The sequence below is a fragment of the Podarcis liolepis genome, assembly GCF_965112155.1.
Source record: "Podarcis liolepis genome assembly, chromosome: 2".
Lineage (NCBI taxonomy): Eukaryota > Metazoa > Chordata > Lepidosauria > Squamata > Lacertidae > Podarcis > Podarcis liolepis.
The window spans coordinates 116,467,516-116,491,613 of NC_139555.1; the positions used below are offsets into that span (position 1 = coordinate 116,467,516).

At 45.4% G+C, this 24,098-nt stretch overlaps 1 protein-coding gene across 3 annotated transcripts; it reads left to right on the plus strand.

The window, feature by feature from the left end:
- Positions 1 to 659: 659 nt before the first annotated feature.
- On the plus strand, positions 660 to 24,093 carry LOC310701905 (uncharacterized protein). 3 transcript variants are annotated; one of them, XM_083493413.1, is made up of 2 exons: positions 660 to 940; positions 23,338 to 24,093. In XM_083493413.1, the coding sequence occupies exon 2, from the start codon at positions 23,359 to 23,361 to the stop codon at positions 24,076 to 24,078; it is 720 nt and encodes a 239-aa protein (XP_083349539.1). In that variant the 5' UTR covers positions 660 to 940; positions 23,338 to 23,358; the 3' UTR covers positions 24,079 to 24,093. The 3 variants fall into 3 exon arrangements, with proteins under 3 accessions (XP_083349539.1, XP_083349537.1, XP_083349538.1); XM_083493411.1 differs by lacking the exon at positions 660 to 940 and adding an exon at positions 5,415 to 5,552; XM_083493412.1 differs by lacking the exon at positions 660 to 940 and adding an exon at positions 18,700 to 18,846.
- Positions 24,094 to 24,098: the final 5 nt, after the last annotated feature.

Below are 24,098 nucleotides of genomic sequence, written 5' to 3' on the forward strand. Positions count from 1 at the left end.
AGCAGTTCTGTAACCTCAAAGTGGGGGGCGAAAAACCGCTGGACTTTTCTGTCCATCTGTGAAGGTGGCCTGATTCATATGTAATGCAAAACCATGGTTCGCAAAACATTCTTTATAATTTGCTTAATGTGATCATTTGGACCTGGCACAACAGCTTAACAATGTTTTTATTAACATGAGTGGGATAGCTCAGTTGGCAGAGCATGAGACTCTTAATCTCAGGGTTGCGGGTTCAAGCCCCATATTGGACAAAAGGATTCCTGCGGTGCAGGGGGTTGGACTAGATGACCCTTTGGTGTCCCTTCCAACTTTACAAGACTAGTATTTGCCGGTGCAAACAGTATTGAAGGCAGGATGATGCATACCCACTCTGATACCACCATGAGCCCAAGGCTGCGTATACACCGTGTATTTATTTTGCTATTTTATTTCTGATAAATTTTATTTATCACTTCATTGAAAAGCACCCTGCACTGAGAACCCATACATTTAAAGCACCTCCCCCCCAAAAAAATCCTGGGAACTGCATTTCGAACCTCACAGAACTACAACTCCCAGCACCCTTAACAAACTACAACTCCCAGGATTCCGGCGGCGGGGAGGGGGCGTGGAACGCGCTTGAAATGTTTGTTGTGCTCACAGCGTAAAAATGAACGCACAATAAAAAGGACACCCGGAAGCCCTGCCGCTTACTTTCCCAAAATCAGGCTTAATGGGTTAAAAGCACCGAGCTCTCCTGCCTAGAGAAGGCGCAGCCAAAGCGGAGACATTATTAATATTATTGTTGTTACTATTGTTTTTTAAAAACTTCCATAGAATTCCTCTTCCTGTCCCGCCCCCTCGGTTGAGTATCCTTTTGGGTCGCTCCGAAGTTTGGAATTATTATTATTTTTTGCGATTTTGCAGCGGCTGTAAAAGGAGTCAGCGCCTTTTGGGAGCGGTAAGTTAAGTCGGGGCTTTGGGAGAAGGGGGCGATCGGAGGCGAAGCGGCGGATGGAGGGGAATCCGAAGCAAGGAGTAAACAAGATGTACACGGGTCTCCCCGCCTTCCTTTCCCACGCCTGCCAAATCAAAGGGAGAGCTTGTTAGCTGATCATCGCTGGGCCACACACCCCACCGCGTGCTCTTGCGGAAAACAGAACCTCCACCTACAGGTGCAGTGTACCCCTGTAGGCCAGATGCTGTGCGGAGCGGGGAGGAAAGAACAGCAACAACCCAAAAAAATCAGGATAGGGGTGTTGCTTTAATCTTTCGCCTGCAAGCTTCAGAACGTAAGCCGAGATGAGCTGAAACACAGCTGGGAAGTTTTTAGTTGTGTGTGTGTTGTGTTTTCTTTTTTTAAAAAAACACCTTTATTGAAAGTTCAAAAAGTACATAATTATATGTGCACTAAACATGATGAGACGTAAATAAAGAAGAGAAAAGGAGAAAGAGAAACAACCCACGTAGAAGGGAAAATAAAGGGGGGAGGGGGGAAATCCAATACTATATATTTTTGCAAGGTTGTTATTGTTCTTCACCAGATCTTAACCTATTACAGTATTTGTAAGAACAGACGGAATTTGTCCATGGCATGTCTTCGTTTATATGCAAGTTGTTCATATGTTGTGAGTTTGTGTATAAGTCTTCAGTCCAATTGTAGAAGGGAGCTGCATTTTTATTTTTCCAATTCACCAGTAGTCATACCTCATGTTGCGTCCGCTTCATGTTGCATCTTTTCGCGTTACTTCTGAGTTTCGCCGCTCTCGCATGTGACGAAGTGCTAAATTGTGCTATGCGCAGAAGCGCCAAATCACGGCGTGCACTTTGAGTTGCAGGCATTTCATGTTACAGACGGGCCTCCGGAACAGATCCCGTCTGTAACACAAGGTACCACTGTTTCAGTCTTTTTGCTGTGGTAAGGGCACTCCTATTGTCCTTTTGTAAGGTTCCATGTGCTGGGTATATAATTCAAGAACATATTTTGCTCTGTAAATGTAAGGTTGTTCCGTACAGTTCTGTTGATTGTTTCAGTTACCTTCTGCCAAAATTATTTCAATATAGGACAATGAAAAAACATACGTTTTAAAGAAGCATTTTTTTTATAAAATATTTATTAAGATTTTACAAATTATATCAGACAAATTAATACACACAAACAAAAACAAAAAAGAACAAGTATAATTTCAAAACCTTATTTTCTTAAAACTTACTTCACCGACCTCCTCGTACCTCCCCTATCTGCATTCCCATTTCAAATATTTAGTTCAGCAAATCCTCACCCTTAATTTTATCTAATTGTCAACCTTTCTTTTCTTTTAACTTAATCTTTACAGCTGTACTCCATTTAATTTCTCACACCACATCATTCTAGCACTCATTAATTTTACAATGTTTCTTAAGATAGTTCTTAAATTTCTTCCAATCTTCTTCCGCTGTTTCTTTTCCCTGGTCTCGGATTCTGCCAGTCATTTCTGCTAGTCCCATATAGTCTATCACCTTCATCTGCCATTCTTCCAGAGTGGGTAGATCTTGTGTCTTCCAATACTTTGCGATGAGTATTCTTGCTGCTGTTGTAGCATACATAAAGAATGTTCTGTCTTTCTTTGGCACCAATTGGCCGACAATGCCCAGGAGAAAGGCCACTGGTTTCTTAAGGAAGGTATATTTAAATACCTTTTTCATTTCATTATATATCATTTCCCAGAGAGCTTTAATCTTTGGGCACGTCCACCAAAGATGAAAAAAAGTACCTTCAGTTTCTTTACATTTCCAACATTTATTATCAGGCAAGTGGTAAATTTTTGCAAGCTTGACTGGGGTCATGTACCACCTATAAATCATTTTCATAATATTTTCCTTTAAGGCATTACATGCCATAAATTTCATACCGGTGGTCCACAACTGTTCCCAGTCAGCAAACATAATGTTATGACCAATATCTTGTGCCCACTTTATCATAGCTGATTTCACTGTTTCATCTTGTGTATTCCATTTCAACAGCAAGTTATACATTCTTGACAAGTTCTTAGTATTGGGTTCTATCAGTTCTGTTTCTAATTTTGATTTTTCCACCTGGAAGCCAATTTTCCTGTCCAACTTATAAACCTCCATTATTTGGTAATAATGGAGCCAGTCTCGCACTTTGTCTTTTAATTTCTCAAAACTCTGCAATTTCAGTTTATCCCCCTCTTGTTCCATGTTTTAAAGAAGCATTATCCCTATTGCATCTCCAGCAGAACGTAAGCAGAGACGAGCTGGAACACTGCTGGGAAGTTTTTAATTTAGAGAAAAGGGAAAGGGAGGTGCAGGATGGAGGTGTATAAAGTTATGCAGAGAGAATATTTTCTCCCTCTCAGTCCTAGAACTCCGGCACATCCAACAAAGCTGAATGCTGGAAGGTTTAGGCAGATGAAAGTACTTTTTCACTCAGCGCAGAGTTTAACTACAGAATTCGCTCCCCTGAGCTCTTGTGGATGATCACCAACCTGTACTGGTGTAAACGATTAGATAAATTCATGGGGGATAAGGCTTTCTACTTTCCATAGCCGCTGGCCTGCCACAGCATGGGCCTAGCGGGGAGGGGGTCAGCTGCTCCTCCAGTAAATAAATAAAAATACTTAACAAACTGACCAATTGCATCACAGCTTGGTTCTGCCCCCCCCCAAAGTCCTGTCCCCCAAACATAAATTATGGCTACGCCCATGAGTCACGATGGTTATGCTTTACCTCTGCTGTTGAAGGCAATATATACCAGGTGATGGAGACCACAGAAAAGGAGGTTTCCATCTCGAACTGTCGGCTTCCCTTTGATGCATCTGTTTGGCAACTGTGAGAACAGGATACTGGCCTAGATGGGCCATGGGCCTCCTCCAGCAATGCTCTTTTTATGTTCTTGGACTGAGGCTCCGTCCCGAAACTGCATCTGAAAGAAATGGGCGTTGCTGTTCTTTTGCAAGGGGGGAGTGATAAATTTTATTCTTTCAACTTTACAAAATATGACATTTAGAGCACTGCAAACACTATTTGAACGTTCATATATGATTGACCATTCACGAAATGCTACTCATTTAAGATATCCACCTCCTGGCTTAATAGGACAGTTAAAGCATCACAAAACCCACTTTCAATGCTTTCTCCTTCAAACTTCTCAGCCAAATATCTGACTCCCAGAACCTATGGCTTTGCTGCTGCTTCCGTTGTGGGTTTCTCGTTAAAGCCAGCAGGTTTGGCTGGCACCAGCTGTTCCCAAATCTGCTTTAAGAATTCATATTTGCTTGTCTGGTGGTGTAGTGGTTAAGAGCGGTAGTCACGTAATCTGGGAAACCTGGTTCGTGTCTCCGCTCCTCCACATGCAGCTGCTGGGTGACCTTGGGCCAGTCACACTTCTGTGAAGTCTCTCAGCCCCACTCACCTCACAGAGTGTTTGTTGTGGGGGAGGAAGGGAAAGGAGAATGTTAGCCGCTTTGAGACTCCTGAAGGGGAGTGAAAGGCGGGATATCAAATCCAAACTCTTCTTCTTCTCTTCTGTCTTTGAGCTTCTGTTCCTCATCCTCTCTCATTACATACTGTAAATTTCATTTATGCTTGCACCCCAACATATGCACACAAATCTCTTTGTGCTCTGGGTGTAATTTGTCTGGGCTCCAGGAGGAAGTTTATGGAGGTTCTTGATGGAGAGAAAATAGGGGAAATGTTGGGAATGCGATATCAGAATGCAACCATGCAGCTGACATGATCAAAGGGACAGGTCATCTTCCCTGCATGGAGGGGGTGGGGAATTATTATTTTTTGGCCTCTGGCTTGGATAGCTCTGTCCTTAGAGCAGGAGACCTAATCTCAGAGTTGTGGGTTCAAGCCCCACGTTGGGCAAAAAGATACCTGCATTGCAGGGGGTTGGACTAGATGGCCCTTGTAGGTCCTCCCAACTCTACAATTTTGTGATTCTGTGTGACCCTTCCTTCCCCAGAAGGGATTGCAGCCCTCAGATCGAAAAAGTTCACCCACCTCTTCTGGACGGTGAACAGCCTTTCTGATGTGCTTGCCTTTGCCACGAGTAGCCACGTGAGGAGGTGACACTGTTTATATTTTATTAATTTGGTTTTCAATGTTTTATCTACGTTCTTCTCTCATTTTTTAATTGCATTGCTTTATCACTGATGATTTTGCCACCTTTGGGAGGAAGATCAGGAAGTACATTCCAATTAATCGATGGGCAGCATCTAACCAAGTCCCATTGCAATTAATGGGACTGAGCTGGTTTGGCATTTCAATTTCCCTGGGTCTGCTTTCAGTCGGATGAGCAATAGTTAAAGCCCAATAAGAATTCCCTGGGAAGATGTTCAGAACTTGTCTTCCAGATTCCCAGACTAGAGGTGCTCTTCTTCAGCTCTTTGAGGGTTAAATCCACTGAGCTGCAATTGCTAGAGAGGGAGGAGGTTTGGGAGGGAAGGGAGGGAAGAATGGGATTGCATTCATGAATGCCACTTCCTGTCTGCTGCCTTTGCCAACTGGGATTTTGAATTATCTTTACAAGCGGCTGGAGAAAGATGTCTCAGAGCAGTGAATTGAAGGTACCCGGGATGATGGGTGGAGAGGAGGAGGAGGAGAAAAAAACGATGGGGAGGAAAAGGCAGATTGGGGGCAGGAAAAGCGGATTTGGGCAGGCAAGTCGAAAAGTGCTGTGGAAAAATCCCATAAATAACTAAAGAGGCAGGAAATCTCTCCCTGGCACGGTCTGGTAACAAGAAAGAGGGAAATAAACACAATCAGTGCCTCTTGGGCTCAGAAGCTGAGAGAAGGGATGCCTGAACTTATATATCTGCATTTCAAGAGAGATCCTTTCCCCCTGGGGATTGGGACTAAGCTGGGAACAACCTCTGTCGAATTGGCCCTGCAGCATCTTACGTGGGTGTTCTAGATGTGGGATGTTTGTGAATTCTTTCCATGTTGCTCTTTAATCTTTTATTACTTCTGCGGTAGGAGAGAGCTGAATTCAGCAGGAGTGGCACATCTCACTGCCGTGAAAATTAAGAATTACCTTAATATCAGGTCAGACTAGTGGTCTGTGTGGGCCAGAAAATTCTACATCGGCAGTGGCTCATCCCAGGGGCGTTTCTGGGTACCTTAAAAACTTGAGGAAGGGATGTAGCTCAGTGGTGGAGCATTTCCCTTGCATGCAGATGTTTCCAGGCATGTCTAGGTAGAACTGGGAGAGAGCTGTGGCCTGGATTCTGGTCTGACTATAACAGATTACAGAACTGGGTCCAAACTAACAAAATGAATTTCCATAGGGACAAAGTTCTGCACTTGGGCAGGAAGAACCAGATTCACAAATATAAATATAGAGGACACTTGGCCTAACAGTAGTACATGTGAAAAGGATCTAGGGGTCTGAGTAGACCACCAGCTTAACATGAGTCCACATTGTGATGCAGTAGCAAAAAAAGCTAACACTATTCCAGGCTGCATCTATAGAAGTATAGCGTCCCGATCAAGGGAAGTCATAGTACCATTCTACTCTACCTTGGTCAGACCACATTTGGAGTACTGTTTCCAAATTCTGGGCGCCATAATTTAAGAAGAATACTGACAGGTTGGAACATGTGCAGAGGAGGGTGACCAAGATGATCAAGGGTCTGGAAACCAAGCCTTATGAGGAACGGTTGAGGAAGTTGGGTATGTTTAGCCTGGGAAAGACGAGACGGATAGCCATGTTCAAGTATCTATAAAGGGCTGTCATGTGGAAGATGGAGCAATCTTGTTTTCTCCTGCTCAGGAGGTAGGATTCAAACCATTGGCTTCAAGTTACAAGAAAGGAGATTCCAACTAACCATCAAGAAGAACTTTCTGATGTTGAGAGCTGTGACTCTCCTTTCTTGGAGGTTTTTAAGCAGAGGTTGGATGGGAATCTATCATGGGTGTTGGGATTTCTGCATGGCAGAGCATTGGACTAGATCACCCCCAGGGTCCCTTCAGACTTTACCATTTTATGTTTCTGAAACAATTTTTCACTTTCCGAAAGAATGCATGAACTGAAATACACGGCTGTTGTTTGAAACCCACACTTTGCTGAATTTTGCAGAGCAGTTTTTTTGTCAAGTAGTGTGTGCAGAAATGCATGCACTGGGATAAAGCGTTCATATACATGCATATGCTGGCAAAAATGATGCACACAACTGCATTATGCCAGGGGAAATAGCTTTGGTATATTTGGCAAACTTGCACACAAAAAGGGTGTATGTTAAGAGACATTTGCACTAAAATGCTGTGGAATTTTCATGAAGGCTTTAAAAGAAAATTACAAACTGGCAAAGAGAACTTAAGATTGGACAATGAAAGACTTAAAGAAAAAATTGCCCATCTCCAGTGCTCCCATATGGTTAAATAATAAAGGAGACAAGGAACAGGAGATTCGGCCCCCAGTGTAAAATACCTGGGGCTCACTGCCCCTTGGGCTGTGCCCTAATAACACCCCTGGCTATTCCTATCACCTGCTACTTGTTCTTCCCTTTAGCTGACTCCTAGCCAAACAACACAGCCTTGTAGCAATTTAGGGACTAACACTTTATTATCACTGTGTGTTTTTTTGGGGGGGACACAGGGGTATGCCTAAACATTTTGTGAATCTTTGTACTTTTGTCCATTTTCTGCATTTATTTTTCCCAATTTGAACTATAAAATGGTGATTTTCTTGAGTCAAAATGAGAGTACCCCTAAACATTTTTTTAGAAAAAAGGCACTGACTATTATTGGTGGTAGTAGTACTAGTAGTATTAATTAGTAGCAGAATCCAAGGGGCGCCTCCTTGGGCATGCCCCCCCACTGCCAGATATTTGGGGGCAGTTCTTTTTTCTGGGTATTCAAGGGTATGCAGTACCGACATCTTTCCCCCACAAATGTTAAAAGTGTAACTTACTGTAACAAGTTCATGGTGAATACTGGAACCTTTTTCCTTAAAAAAAAGCACTTTGGGGGGCACGTAAGCTTCACCCCACGTAATCGATTGCAAGACGCAGTACACAGACAACATTTGAATAGCAATTACCATCAAACTTGGGGGGTGATGCCCTCAAATATTTTATTGGGGGGGACAGGACCTTGGCCCCTAAGAGTTGGCTCCTATGATGCTAGAGAAGTGAGGAGAAGCTGATCTAGTGGCTTCTGGGTTTTAGGGAGCTCTCACAAGAGTCCTGCAAGATCACACGGGGAGGCTCCTGCAGTGCTTTCTCATGATCTCGCCAGAACGCAGAAGCTGCAGCCGTGTAAGTGGGGCTTTGGTGAGGGCGGCAAGCGGGGTCCATGGCATGAATGCAAAGTGGCACCTTCCCATTTTGCCTCAGGCGGCGAAACAGGACAGGCTGCCTCTGCTTGCAGGAGAAGCTCTCCTGCCATTGCTGTTACCTCTCAGGTGCCTCACAGGTAGCCTCATCTCTGAGCTTATCTGTTATGTGTTAGTACCAACACCTCGAACTCAGCAGGTATCAGATTGGCAGCCACTGCAAATACTGCAGACAAGGTGTTACAGGCTGGCAACCTGCTGTGGCCTCTTTTCTTCCTCAGAAGTAGCCAGTGGAGAAATTGAGGAGGGGCAGGAATAAGCCAGAGTTGCAGCACAATCATAAGGGTGGGTCTGTGAATCAGTGACTGCCAGCCCCCAATAATTATTTGCAAGGATATTTGGGGAAGAGAGAGTTTGGATTTGATATCCCACCTTTCACTCCCTTTAAGGAGTCTCAAAGCGGCTAACATTCTCCTTTCCCTTCCTCCCCCACAACAAACACTCTGTGAGGTGAGTGGGGCTGAGAGACTTCACAGAAGTGCGACTGGCCCAAGGTCACCCAGCAGCTGCATGTGGAGGAGCGGAGACACGAACCCGGTTCCCCAGATAAGGAGACTACCGCTCTTAACCACTACACCATACTGGCTCTCAAGTAACTGGGAAGGGTTGTACAGTAGCAGATCACATGCGTCCCATGCAAAAGGTCCCAGGTTCGATCCCCCACATCTCCAGGTATTTATTGTTGTTTCTGAGATTGATTTACCACCTTTCATCATAAGATCTCAGGGTGGTTTACAAAATAAAATACAGGATAAAAACACAAGTAAACATTTACAGCAAAACAATACCCCCCCTTCCTGCAGACACATTTAAAAGGCTGTAGAATATTAATCAGCCAAAGGCCTGGTTGAAGAGGAACGTTTTTGCCTGGCACCTAAAAATATATAATGAAGGCACCAGGCAAATCTTCCTGGGGAGAACATTCCACAAATGGGGAGTCACCACAGAGAAGGCCTGTTCTTGTGTTGCCACCCTCCAGATCTCGCACAAAGGAGGCACATGAAGAAGGGTCTCGGATGAACGCAGAGTCTGGGTTGCTTTATGTGGAGAGAGGTGATCCTTGAGGTATTGCAGTACTGAGCTGTTTAAGGCTTTATAGGTCAAAACCAGCACTTTCAGTTGGGCCTAGAAGATAATTGGCAGCTGGTGCAGTCAGTCCAGGATTGGTGTGATACGCTCAAACTGTCTTGTCCCAGTGAGCAAACTGTCTGCCGAATTCTGCACCATCTGAAGCTTCTGAATCACCTTCAGAGGCAGCCTTACATATAACACATTGCAGCAGGGCTGGAAATGTCATAGAATCATAGAACTGTAGAGTTGGAAGGGACCCCTAGGGTCCTCTAGTCCAACCCCAGGAACCCTGGAGAGCTGCTGCCACTCATAATGCTAGAACTCAGGGACACCCCATAAAGTGGAATGTTGGAAGATTTCAGGACAGACAAAAGAAAGTCCTCCTTCACACAACCCGCAGTTAAAACTGGACTTTGCTCCCACAAGGTGCAATGGTGGCTACAAAAGAGGATTAGGCAGATTCATGGAGGGTACTTGCTATGATGGCTGTGTTCTGTCACTAGGGTCACTAGGCCTCTGTATGCCAGGTAACCCTGTTGCACAGAGGTTTTGCTTTGAGGCACCTGCTTGGACACCATGAGGACAGGGCTCTTGTTATAACCTCACAAACTACATGGACCAGAGGTCCAGCTCTGAAGAGTGCAGCTTCCGACTTCCCTCTCCTTCATCTGTTGCCTGGTATTCAAAAGTACCCCCAAAAAATTTCAAAAAAATTGGGACGCGGGTGGCGCTGTGGGTTAAACCGCAGAGCCTAGGACTTGCAGATCAGAAGGTCGGCGGTTCGAATCCCCACAATGGGGTGAGCTCCCGTTGCTCGGTCCCTGCTCCTGTCTACCTAGCAGTTCGAAAGGACGTCAAAGTGCAAGTAGATAAATAGGTACCGCTCTGACAGGAAGGTAAACGGCGTTTCCGTGCGCTGCCCTGGTTCGCCAGAAGCGGCTTAGTCATGCTGGCCACATGACCCGGAAGCTGTACGCCGGCTCCCTTGGCCAATAAAGCGAGATGAGCGCCGCAACTCTAGAGTCAGTCATGACTGGACCTAACGGTCAGGGGTCCCTTTACCTTTACCTTTATTCAAAAGTACATTGCCTCTGACTCCACAGGTTTAATCTTGCAGCTGTGGCTAATGGCTGCCAAAACTGGATTTGGTTCTGGGGGAAGGTGGCCAGAGAGAGAGACTGCCTTTTTCCCGTTTCTGCTTTTTGACCCATAAAAGCTGCTGTTTGTTGGGATGACGAGCAATGGGGGGGGGAGCACTCTGCATATTAGAAGTGCTCTGTCAAATCCTTTTATTAGATTAATAAAAAGCAAGGCAGTCTCTGGCTCTAGGCTAAGCGCACCAATAAAGAAGCAGCAGGCCCCAGATGCATCAGAGCGCATGCCTCCCTCTTAACCCCCACCCAAAATAAAACAGGATAGGATACACTGCGCTCCCGCCCCTTGCATCCCTATTCTGGATGGCGAAGGGCCTCTCCTTGGACCAGCTATGTAGACTCCCCACCACACCCTGAGACATACGCCTCTTTCAGCAAGATCTATGCCTATTTTATTTTTATTTTTTTTAAATCCCAGCCTGCATTTTATGACCCGAATAGCAGGGTACAAATTATAACAGCAGTAAAGTGCTGGTGGAGGAAAGCTGGATTTACCACTGCAGCAGCCAATGTGGCAAGGCAGAGCTCTCAAAATAATTACACAAGCAGAGAGAGGGAGGGAGGGAAGGAAGGGTAATTAACTCATAGTATCTGCTGGGTGTGCAGGAGGTCCCCAGGTTCAATCCCTGGCAGCTCCAGGTAGGGCTGGGAAAGACTCCCTGCTCACACTTTAAGCAGTCATGGCTTCCCCCAAAGAATTCTGGGAGGTGTCATTTGTTAAGGGTGCTGGGAGTTCTAAGGAGACACCCTATTCTGCTCCCGGAGCTACAATTCCCAGAGTTCCCTGGGAAGAGGGATTGATTGCAAAACCCCTCTGGGAATGGTAGCTCTGTGAATATTTGAGTATGTGAAAAATTGCATTGAAAATGAGCTTTTTCATTAGGATTTCCACCCCCCACAAAATCTGGCAGATTTCTACAGAAATGTGAAGAACTGGAGGTGAGAAAAACAAGAAGCATAGAACTGAAATGAACTGATTTGTCTATCTCTATGGTTTTGGGTTCAAGTTTTTAATGCTTTTACTAAAGGTTCAAACCATAGATTTAAATTACTATGATACTGCTGTCAACAGTGCTGGCTTCTCCCAAATAATTCTGGGAGCTGTGGTTTGTGAAGGGTGCTGGGAGTTACACTTCTCAGAGTTCCCTGATGGTTATACCATTGTGATGGGAAAAGGGAGTTTCCTAACAACTCTAAGCACCTAGAATTCTTAAGCCATGGCTGTTTAAAGTGGTATCATATAGTGCATGAGACATATGAAGTGAATGTGGCCTCCATGACCCAACTGTATTGCTGTGGAAGCAAGCTTTGTGCTTCCACAGGGCTCTTCCTGGGCCACCACCTCCAATCGCTGAAGCAGGGTGGGGAGCCTGGGGCCACCCAGATATAGGACTCCCACTCCCAGCAGCCCCAGCCACCGTGGCCAATGATCAGAATAATGGGAGTTGCAATCCAGCAACATCTGGAGGGCCACAGATTCCCCATTCTTGGGCTAAAGTTTGTGTAATATATCTGGTTTCGGTAGAGAGCCTGATCATAGTCATCACACGTGTGCACAGACACACAGCCTTTTCACTGAGTCGCGGATGTTGCCCTCTGCATTTCACTCTTCATCCAAAGCACAGGAGAGCGATGAAGCACACTGTAGTTCACAAAAGCTTGTGCCATAATAAAAGTATTAAGTCTTTGAGGTGCCACAAGGCTCTTTGTTCTTCTTGCAGAATAAAGTGTGGCAAATGTCAGTGTAGAACCACACAAGTGTGTATCACAGCAGCCACAAAATTAAGCTAGGAATTGGGAATGTGCCTTAGTAAATATCCGCTCAGATGCAAGCTTATTAGGAGGCCTTAAGCAAGCCTCCCCTACTCTTTTTTTTTTTAAAAAAAAATAAGCTTAAAAGAATTGTATCAGGTTTGCTTCTTTTCTTCCTGGCAGAGGTTCTGTGTCTGACTTTTTAAGAGGTGTGCATAACTGGCAGGGACTCTTTAAGATTATTATTTATTTATCTCATTTAATGGTTTGGCGCCCTGCTTTTCTTGTAAAATAAAACCAAAGCAGCCGCACCAGGGAATCAACAGATTAAAGCCATCCATCATTAAAAACAATAAAAGCAGCAGAACTGAAGCAGATCGCAAAAGTAACAGAGGCCAGCAAAATAAAATCGGTCTGTAAAATGGTAACAAAATTGTGGGGGGTGTGTGTGAGGGGGGTGGCAGCATTGCAAAGCTACTCGGAGCTGCTGCCAAAAGCTTTTAATTGGTGAGGAATAATAAACCAGGGCTACTCTCCTTGGTGTGAGGCTTCAGAAAGTAGGTGATCATGGAGCAGGACCTCCTCTGCTGAGAAGAGAGTATGCGGTGTGCACAGTGCCATCTGGAACCACCAACCTTTTGGGACTGGTGGGCACACTGGGAATTTTGAGAAATCACCATGGGCACCAGTCACAAGATGGCTGCCATGGGAACGTGGCGTGAGACAAAATGGCTGCCACAGCTGAAAGAGAAGGAAGAGAGACAGGAACACAAAATGGAGCGGATATGTGCCCCATCCTCAAATCTGGCACCCCGTCAAATGAGGAAAGGGGTCTAAACCAGCCACCGCTGTGGTCGCTCACTGAGCAAAGCTCTTTGCACCTCTCTTCTGTTCAGAATACAGTGGTGCCTCGCGAGATGAAATTAATTCGTTCTGCGAGTTTTTTCGTCTTGCGAATTTTTCGTCTTGCGAAGCACGGTTTCCCATAGGAATGCGGTTTTAAGAAAAAGGAAACAAACTTGCAAGACGTTTTCGTCTTGCGAAGCAAGCCCATTGGGAAATTCGTCTTGCGAAGCAACTCAAAAAACCAAAAACTCTTTCGTCTTGCAAGTTTTTCGTCTTGCAAGGCATTCGTCTTGCGAGGTACAGTGGTGCCCCGCAAGACGAATGCCTCGCAAGACGGAAAACTCGCTAGACGAAGGAGTTTTCTGTTTTGGAGGTGCTTCGCAAAACGAATTTCCTATGGGCTTGCTTCGCAAGACGACAATGTTTTGCGAGTTCCTGCTGTATTTTTTTCCTTCCTCCCCCCTTTCTAAGCCGCTAAGCTGCTTATCAGCTGATCCGATCAGCAGATAAGCCGCTAAAAGCCGCTAATAGCGCTAATCCGCTAATCCGTCAATGGGCTTGCTTCGCAAGACGAAAAAACCGCTAGACGAAGAGAATCACAGAACGGATTCTTTTCGTCTTGCGAGGCACCACTGTACCACTGTAGGAGGGAGAGAAGGGGTTCAGTTCTGGCGTCCGGTAAAAATGTGGGCATGGGAATGTGTGTGCACAGTGTAGGGGACGCTGAGCCAAAGTAAACAGTCCCTCATGCATCATGGACTCAGCGGGATATTTGCTGAGACCTTTTATTCATGCCCTAGGGAGGTACGTGCGGCTGGGCCCTCAAGTGCAGTGGAGGACACTGCCAGGTCACATCCACACCATACAATTTGAGCACTCTTAAGCCCACTTTCAATAGTCATGGCTTCCCCCAAAGAATCTTGGGAACTATGTTCAGGGTCCTGACGGTTGTTAGGAGAACCCCCTCACAGAGCTACAGTCCACAGCAGGCTTAAAAAAACTACAGTTTTCACATTTGGCAGGGGTGGGTGGGTGGGAGGACACACAATGAATGTTAAAACTGGTATAAGAGTGTTATAAACATGTGGTGTGACCCCCAGTCATTCCCACTTTAGTTGCATTAAATGAGGAAAGGCGCCATCTTGTCCTTCCACCTCGGGCAGGGAAAGGCCTCAAGCCAGCCCTGTAGGTGATGGAGTCAGTTTTGCTGTGCATCGCCATATTCATGAACATCAACTTTATGCTTGTAGCGTTGGAGAACGCTTGCTATTATTTATTTAAATTCCATTTAATAATTGCTTCCCAGAAAATGCCTCGAAGCAATTTCACAATGAAAACCAGCAGCAATAAAAGCAATTGCAGAGTGACCTATATATTAAAATGAAAAACAACAACGTAAGGGAGAACAACAACAACTAGAAACGCTTTCATATGTAAAAGCAATTAAAAACCACTTTTGTATGTAAAATCAATTTCAAATCCGACGCCGATAGAAAATGGGATAAATATCTCCACTTAAAAGGCTCTTTGAAAAAGGAAGGTCTTCGATAGGCAATGGAGATTTTGCTTGTCTGATCTGTAATGGGGAAGGGGCTTCTGAGGGCAGGTACCAACATGCTAAAGGCCCGATTCCTATATTGTGATGTGGTAATAACTACAGAAGGTCCTCTCCTGCAGAGTACAGGGATCAGAGATCTCATGCCCTTACTAAAATAACATGAAGAATCAGAAAATGAATGGAAATTAAGCTTTCTGTTGCAAGGAAGGCAGCCTCTCTTGCACTAAAGTTATTTGGAATCCATTGCAAAACAACTGTGGTGGAGTTCCTGGGTTTTACTGAGTAGACCAACTGAAATTAATGGACCTTCGTTAGTTGTGTCTGCTCTGGGCATGACTAACACTGGATATGCATGAGGGCGCATATCCGATGGGCTTGCTGAGCAGAAGGTCAGCGGTTCGAATCCCTGCGACGTGGTGAGCTCCTGTTGTTCTGGTTAAGCTTCTGCCAACCTATCAGTTCGAAAGCACACCAGTGCAAGTAGATAAATAGGTACTGCTGCGGCAGGAAAGTAAGCAGCATTTCCTTGTGCTCTGGCTTCCGTCAGGGTGTCCTGTTGTGCCAGAGGTTGTTTAGTAATGCTGGCCACATGACCCGGAAAGCTGTCTGTGGACAAACGCCTGCTCCCTCGGCCTGAAAGCAAGATGAGCTGCGCCACACAATAGTCACTTAACGGAGTCCTTTACCTTTTACTTTTTTACCTCATGCATGACGGTATACATGCATTTTGACATCTCTCTTTTTTATTTTAATGTCGTTTTAGTAAAGCTGTGATACAAATTTCTGATTGATGTGTACATTGTTAAAACTCTGGAACTTGCTCTCTCAGCTTGGATTCATTTTAAAACAGGATTAGACAAATATTGCAGAGGAGAAAGCTCTTAATAGCTACTAGACACGATGCCTATATCCTCGACTGTCAGAGGCGATCTATGCCTCTGAATGCCAGTTGCTGGGAATCACAAGTGGAGAAGGCAGTGCTGTTCCCCTCAGGTCCTCCTTGTAGGTTTCCCACAGGCACCTGGTCAGCCAATGTAAGAACAGGATACTGGACTAGATTGGGCCATTGGTCTGATGCAGCAGGACTCTTCTTAGGCTCTTAAATTTTATGTATAGAAAGCATACATGCCCTCCTTTAATGTTTTTGTGCAGCTGGAAGGTGTCCTTGAAGTGTGAGAATGCCCCTAGATGGAGAAATGTGCATTGCTTTACATGGCTGGAATGTAGCCTACGGTAGAAAGATAAAAAAAATCATTTGGCTGATTAATATTCTACAGCCTCTTAAATGTGTTTCTGGGTGGGTAGAGGGGTTATAGTTTTGTTGTTTTTGTTTTAAATGTTTTAGCTTTCATCTCGTATTTTTACTGCACTGAGATTTTTTGATGAAGGAAGTATATAAATTTAATAATAAAAAATAAGTATCTGTTGCTCCTCCCACTTTTGCGTCTGGCCCCGCCCACCATTGGTATGTGCACCTTGTAATAATGTCAATTTCCTGTATTCCTAACAAATCTGTTTGCTTGGGCCACCAAGACACTTTGTTTCATGAAACTGACTAATCAGTGTTTCCTCTCAGAGATTTGCTGCTTGGACGTAATTATGCAGTCTATGTTTGCAGTGTTTCTCCTTGTACCAGTCTGGGTATGTAATCAGGGAAGGGGAGGTCTTTGATTCAGTTCACATTTAAATATTAAGCTACCTAATTCACACTAACACAATACGAAAATGGAAACACAGCTGTCCTTTGAAATTTGTACTCTGAAATTTGTACTTCTCTTAATTTTGAAGCACAGTTCTCTAGCCAAGTGACTTCTACAAAAATTCATACTTACTGGACTAAAGTGCGCAGTAAAATGCATATATCAGTTAAAATAGTATACAAAAAAGGCATTGTATTGCGGGGGGGAATTGCTATATAAAAATGTGTGTATTAGGAAAATCACCATACCAAGATACATATATTAGGAGAAGTAAAAATGTTGATGAATGTTCATGAGGGCTATACATACACACCACAAACAGATGTGAAAATGTGGAGAATGGAATATAAGTCTGGGAAATTAGAAAATGAGAAAAGCTGATTTTGCCAGAATCTCCCATCCCTAAGATGTAATACCCCACCCCCAAACAACACTTCATGGATTGGCAATAGATTTGTGGGTTTCTCCAATATCAGGGATTGGGAACCTATGACCCTTCAACTCCCATAATCCCTGGCCATTGGATGATAGGAGATTTAGCCCAGGAACATCTGGAGGGTACCACTTCCCTGTCCTATATGAACCTCCCTATAAATTAGGATAATCTTCCAAGTCCCTCTTGCATGTCGCAGTTTGGAAAAAAAACATGAGCAAGGACTTTTCTGCAGTAACACCCTGGTCCTCACCATATCCCTGGTGGTGTTCAGGCAGGCAAGGAAGACATTCCACATAGCTTTTAATGTAGGGCTGGTATTTTATTGTGGGTGTATTCTACACCATGCTCTTGACCCAGAGGTCACTTCTGCACCATATATTTGGAGGCGAGGGAAAGGGGGTGTTATTGTTTTGTTTTGTTTTTCTTCCTGTTTTTATTATGTATTTTGTGTTTTTATCTTTTATTTTGATGCTGTGAGCCTCCCTGAGATCTTCGGATGAAGGGCAGTATAAAGGTAAAGGGACCCTGACCATTAGGTCTAGTCGTGACCGACTCTGAGGTTGCGGCGCTCATCTCGCTTTACTGGCCGAGGGAGCTGGTGTACAGCTTCTGGATCATGTGGCCAGCATGACTAAGCCGCTTCTGGCGAACCAGAGCAGTGCATGGAAACGCCGTTTACCTTCCCGCCAGAGTGGTACCTATTTATCTACTTGCACTTTGACGTGCTTTCGAACTGCTAGGTTGGCAGGAGCAGGGACCGAGCAACGGAAGCTCACCCCGTCGCGGGAATTCGAACCGCCAGCCTTCTGATCAGCAAGTCCTAGGGCAGTATACAAAGTTAATAAATAATAATGAAATGAAATAATAATATATTTAAAGCATTCTTATACCATTTTAAGCAGCCATGGCTTCCCATCAAAGAAACCTGTAGCTTTTAAAGAGCTTGGAATTGTAGCTCTGAGTTGGGTAAACTACACTTCCTAGGATTCAGTGGTGTAAATGTGTGTTAAATCTATTGTGCAGATGTGACTGATCAGGGTGTATCGGCTATGATTTTTTTTCTGCTTTATTTGTTGATGGTGGATTTATTCTACTTTATTAGTTGTTGTTATTCAACGCTTCACTGTAAGGCCCACGGGCAGGTTACAGCAATTTGAAATACAACATTTGTTAAATAATGTTTCTCCAATGCTACCACATTATTGCTGTCCTAAGGGGCTATAGCACATCCAGAGTGCGACAAAAATAATAATAATACTCCAGAACATTGGTGGTATGAAAAGTTAAAGGATTTCAGCAGTAAGCCACAAGACTTGCAGTGACTAGAAATAAAGCAGTGTTTTTGCCTCCAAACCTTTGAAGATGTAAACAGTATTGAAAGTGGAATAGTGTGTGGACACCCCAATAGCATCATGGGCACGAAACATTAGCCATGCACAATAAAAAGGACTTTTGGAGGAGTGCGAACTCTGTTCCCTTTTTATTTTTAAGGCTTTAGTTTTAATTTTCGTTCCTTGATGTTTACATGGGGGGGGGGCCATTTGAGAGGGGCTTCGCTAGGGCTAGAAAAGCAACATTGTGTGTGTGTGTGTGTGTGGCGCATTTTGTAGTCCAAGAAAAGCTCCAGCCACTGTTCACTTTCTGGCCTTTAAAAGACTGCAAGTCAAGTCCTCTTGACTGCAACAGATTAACATGGCCACTATCCCTCTGCAATTGTTCTCCTCTGTTGATGTTGTTGTTTTTCTTACTTGGAGTGGTTCAGAGGGTTAAACCTATGAAGCTCTGGTTCCTAGAAAGGCGTGTGGAAATTTGAGATGAGAGCTGGAGAGAGAGAGAGAGAGAGAGAGAGAGAGAGAGAGAGAGGAAGGGGGGGGGAGAGGAAGGCTCCCTTTCCCTTCTCGTCCCGCCTCCCGCCTCCAGTCTGACATGAGAAACGGCCTCTTGCATCTCGCTTCCCAACCTGGGAGCAATCGAAGGGCTGCGGCAGACACAAAGGCTGCAAGGCGCGGGTGAGTTCAAGGAAGGAAGGAAGGAAGGAAGGGGGGGAACACCCGGATGCAAGGTACAAAGTAGTGGCAGAGGGAGGGGGCTGAGTGGGAGAGACGAGAGAGATGGGGAACTAATGCCGGAGGGAAGGAGCAGGGGGTCCTCGGAGAAACTTAAAAGTGTGCAAAATTCGACTCGGAGCACTTGTGTGTCCAGATGCCATGTGGTTTGACATGGGTGCTTTAATGCGGTCTGGATTCGCACGGTTGCCAGGAACTGTTATTGCAGAAGAACTGAGAGAGCGGCAGGCTGTCACCCCGAGAGGCAGGGCCTAAATCGGAGGCTTTCCAAACTGTGCCCCGGGGAATCCTGGAGTCCCTCTGAAGCTGAGCTCCGCGAGAGGATCAGTAATGGCGGACCAGCTTCCTGGGGCAGCGGGCTGGGGAGGAGGTGGGGGGGACCAGCTTCCTGTTGCCACTGATCTTCCCCCCAGGCAGGTGGGGCAGTATGTCTCAGGTGCACTCAAAGAGGATGGGATGGCGAGGCCCAAGCACAGTGCATGAGCTGGCCAGCACAGTGCATGAGCTGAACAGAGCATCCCACTCTTCGAATCCTCTTGTGGGGAGTTCCATGGACCACATAGCCAGCTAGATGAGATGAAAAGTGCTAGTCTGTGTTGGTCACTGGCCCTTTGGAAGTTGTCGGGGGACGCATATTCCCCTTACAAGTCCCAGAGTTCCCTGGGAAGGGGAACTGAGTGTTAAACCACTCCAGGGATTATAGCTCTGTGAGTTGAATAGGAGTCTCCTAACAATTCTCAGCACCCTGAACAAACTACAGTTCCCAGGATTCAGTGGGGGAAGCCATGACTGTTTAAAGTGATATAATACTGCTTTAAATACATAGCGCAGATGGGGCCTGGGAGAGGATAGGGGGAAGGGAGTCAGTCTCACAACGCCAAAGTGAGCCAGCAAGTTATTTAATACACATTTATTTCATCTTTTAAGATGGACCTTGGCATCAGTTATCGGTGTCCTGGTTACTTCCAGGCTGGATTACAGCAATGCTATTCATGTGAAGCTGCTTTAAAAAACAGACAAAACCAATGCCTCATAAACTTCCAATTGATGCAAAATGTTGCTGACAGGCTTGAGATCTGGCGCCTAAAATTTGAAGTTTTGTGGCTCCATCTGCAATGGTTGTCTGCTTTTGTTTTGGAGCTTTATTTTACGAATGGCTGCTATTAGTTGTTAAGGACCTGGAATGGCTTGGGGCCAGGTTACCTCAGTAATCGCTTTCACCCATGTGAACCAGTGGGCACTGAGGATCAGCTTCGGAGGTCCTGTGCTCTGCCCTTTTCCATGTGTGAAATTAGATGGGCAATGATGACAGAGGCGGCCTTTGTTGGTGGTGGCCCCACAATTGTGGAATGCCCTTCCCACGAAAAATTCACCTGGCCTTTCTTTCTGCCTTTCGGTTGGTGCTAAGGCTGTATACACTCCATACGTTTAAAGCACATGACATGCCCCCCAAAACCCTGGGAACAGTCTGTAAGGGTGCTGGGAATTGCAGCTGTGTGAGAGATAAACTACAGTTCCCGTTATTCTTTGAGAGGCAGTAATGGATGTGCTTTAAATGTATTGTGTGTGTGGAGCCGAAGGTTCTTTATTCTTTATTAATTTTCTTTAAAACAAAAACACACAAACTAGCAACTTGATGTTCTTAGATCTTTGCTGAAGTTCTGTTAGCAGTCCCTCCAATTGTCTTACCCACTGTTGCTTTGTTATTCAAGGGTCGACAACGTGGCACCCAAGAGCACACAGGTTTCTGCAGAGGCCTTAATTGGTGCTTGCTAGATCCCCTTCCCCCTACTTAAATTAGGCATGGAAGATGCATTTTGTTGTAACCAATAAAAGAGGTTCTGGTGTGTGGCCATGAGTCCCAGATTCAGTCCCCAGCATCTTCAGGCAGGGTTGGGAGAGACTCTCCCGCCTGGAACCCTGGAGAGCTGCTGCCAGTCAGTGTGGACAGTATTGAGCTAAATCATGGGTAGGCAAACTAAGGCCCAGGGGCTGGATCCGGCCCAATTGCCTTCTCAATCCGGCCCGCGGACCAGCGTGTTTTTACATGAGTAGAATGTGTCCTTTTATTTAAAATGCATCTCTGGGTTATTTGTGGAGCCTACCTGGTGTTTTTACATGAGCAGAATGTGTCCTTTTATTTAAAATGCATCTCTGGGTTATTTGTGGGGCATAGGAATTCATTCATTTCTCCCCCCAAAATATAGTCCGGCCCCCCACAAGGTCTGAGGGACAGTGGACTGGCCCACAGCTAAAAAAGGTTGCTGATCCCTGAGCTAAATGGACCACTGATCTGATTCATTATAAGGCAGTTCCTATGTTCTGTGTCCCTGAATAGACTAGGACCAGACCAGACTGTGGCCTGTGGACTTCAATCCGGTGCTCTGCGGTGTGTGTGTAGAACAGCGGGTGCAGCAACTGTGAACAGTGGGTGCAGTGCGTTAAATATTCATGTTGAGTTCTAATTGTATTTTTATTGCTGCTTTTGTATTGTATTTTTTAATGTATTATTGTACCTTCTATTGCAGTCTATGTCAAAAAATAAAATACAATTTAAATAATGAAAGAAGCAATAAAAATACAGTTAAAAATCCTGCAGCATCTAGCACAGTGCATTACAATTGCTACAACGGACAGAAAAAACCCATTAACTGGTCTGCCAAGACTCTCAGCAGTTTTCAAGTGGTTGGGGTGGGGTGGGGGGAGAATCATAGAATTGTGGAGTTGGAGGAGACCACAAGGATCATCTAGTCCAACCCCCTGTAGTGCAGGGGGAACTGCTGAAAGAGGCTATGTTTTTATACAGAGCAGTTTATTGTGGTCTTGGAGCTGCTGGTACATAACATGACGTCGTTATCGAAACGCTGTGCCACATTTTGCTTGTCCACTCTCACCATTTAATCTGGATTTCCTGTTTCTGTGTTTTTTTACTTAGTGGATTTTCGACAGAGACAGTAAAATCAGATTAAATGTGGAAATAATATGGGCTGGCATCTTGACGATCCCATGTTGTGTGTGGATGCTGCACAAAACTTGCACGCATTCGCAGCACTGAGCTCGCACTGAACTGCTGTGTGGAAATGCCTTTGGACGGCATGGATGGAGCCTCATTGCCAGCGTTGGAAGAAACTTGAATGACTATGTTCTACTTCTGCAGTCGGAGGAAGCAGTGCTTCTGAATAGCAGTTGCTGGAAACCTCAGAAGGGGAGAGGGCTCTTCTGTTCGGGTTCTGCTTCCAGGCTTCCCATAGGCGTGTGGTTGGTTATCATGAGAACTTTTAACTTGCTTTTTATCATTATTTTACTGTATGGTTTTATGGCTTTCTATACCCCTGTGATACAGTGGTATATAATTTTTTTTTTAAATAAATAAACAGGAAAGAAAGAAATAGGACTAAGATGGGCCAATGGCTTGATCTAGCAGGGCTCTTCTTAAGCACATCTGGTGGTGCAGCAATAAAACTGCTAGCACGTTCACAAAGCTAAGCAGGGTCTGCTATGGTTTCAGATTGGATGGGGGACCATGTGTTGAGATTCCTGGGTTGGACCAGATGTCTGTTGGGGCCCCTTCCAACTCTACAATTCTAATATATTTTTTAATGTTCTTATGGGTTATCAATCCATTCCCAAGGGCAGTTCAAAGATCTGCAGGGTAAAGAGTGGCTTGCCCCCCATAGGTACATGGGGATCCATTGTCCAAATGGAACCAGTGATATAGGGAGAGGTGGGTTGTTCATCGTAGGACATCTTAAAGGAGAGTTTGGATGTGAAATTCCTACCTTCCTACCCCAACTTAAGTCTGAAATGGAACAGAGCTAGGAACATAGGAAGTGGCCTTATCTTGGCCCATCCAGCTTAGTATTGTCCACATTGACCAGCAGAGGCTCTCTAGGGGTCTTTCTCTTAGCTCTACCTGGATATACCCGGTATTGAACCCAGAACTTTTGGCCTGGGAAGCAGATGCTTGACCACTGAGCTAGGAATATAGGGAGCTGCTGCTTGAAATTGGTGTTTCTCCTTGTTGCAGCAGTCGTAATGCGCTGAAATATATGGAATTAGAGCTGTGATGTAATGAAACCCAAGAATATATAAGAAATAAAACAAGCAACTGACCTGCAATTAAAAATCAATGAATATTTAATGAGATGGATGGGCTATCTCTTGTCTTCAACCACAAATCCACATACACACTGCAGGCCACTGACATGAAGCTCAGGGTCCTCCTCCTGAGGTCCCATATTCTCATCCCCCAGTTTGCTCCAGCTCCCAAATTTTCTTCCATTCCTGCTCATCACCCTCTCCAAGACATCTCCATGGGGTTTGAGACACAAGGTTGTTCTTCTGCTCTTAATTCAGCATAAGCTCTCATTGGTCGCCCCCCGCCCCATTTTTGGGGTACATAACAAAATTTACTTTTCCCTCTTTCCCATTCAGGAGCTGGATTCGGAAACCAAAATGGAGGAACAGGAACCTGCAGGACCCGAACCACGGGAGACTTTGGAGGGGGGAGCCCGAGACCTTCATGTCGTTCAGGTCGGGGCCACCGGGGAGTTGATGGAAGGGGCCACGCCTCAGCAGTTTAAACGGGAGCCAGAAGACCATTGTTGGGAGTCCCAGTTGCAGGACTTCTTGAAGGCGATGCAGCCCTCCCGTTCGGGATGGAGGAACCCCCAACCACCTCAGTACTCACTAGGAGAAGACACCAAGTATTTCCAGACCTCCTTCAAGGGAGGGGCTGAAGGTGGCCGGTGGCCTAAGGTCGAGTGCATGGACCAGAGCCCACCAGGCCTCGGTGGAGACACCAGCAAGGCCTACGAGAGCAGCCGAGAGTCACCAGTGAAAGTGAAGGAGGAGGTTCTGGATGAGGATCTGGTCAACGTCGAGATGAGGCGGCAGCGCTTCCGCCTCTTCTGCTACGAGGAGGCCGAGGGGCCCCGAGAGGTTTGCAACAAGCTCTGGGAACTTTGCCACCAGTGGCTGCGGCCGGAGACTCACAGCAAGGAGCAGATCCTGGAATTCCTGATCTTGGAGCAGTTTCTGACGGTCCTGCCTCCGGAAATGCAGAGCTGGGTCAGGGACCAGGGCCCCGAGACTTGCACCCGAGCCGTAGCCCTGGCAGAGCGGTACCTGCAAGAGTCCGAGGAACCCAAACATAAGGCAATTGTTTTGGATTAAGGGTTTGGGGTTGGTGGTAA

What these genes read in the sequence shown, in the direction of transcription:
- LOC310701905 (XM_083493411.1), top strand. Translation starts at nt 5,529, where the DNA reads ATGTCTCAGAGCAGTGAATTGAAG. An exon ending in CTCAGAGCAGTGAATTGAAG is followed by an intron (nt 5,553 to 23,337) that starts GTACCCGGGATG and finishes TTTCCCATTCAG; the next exon opens with GAGCTGGATTCGGAAACCAA.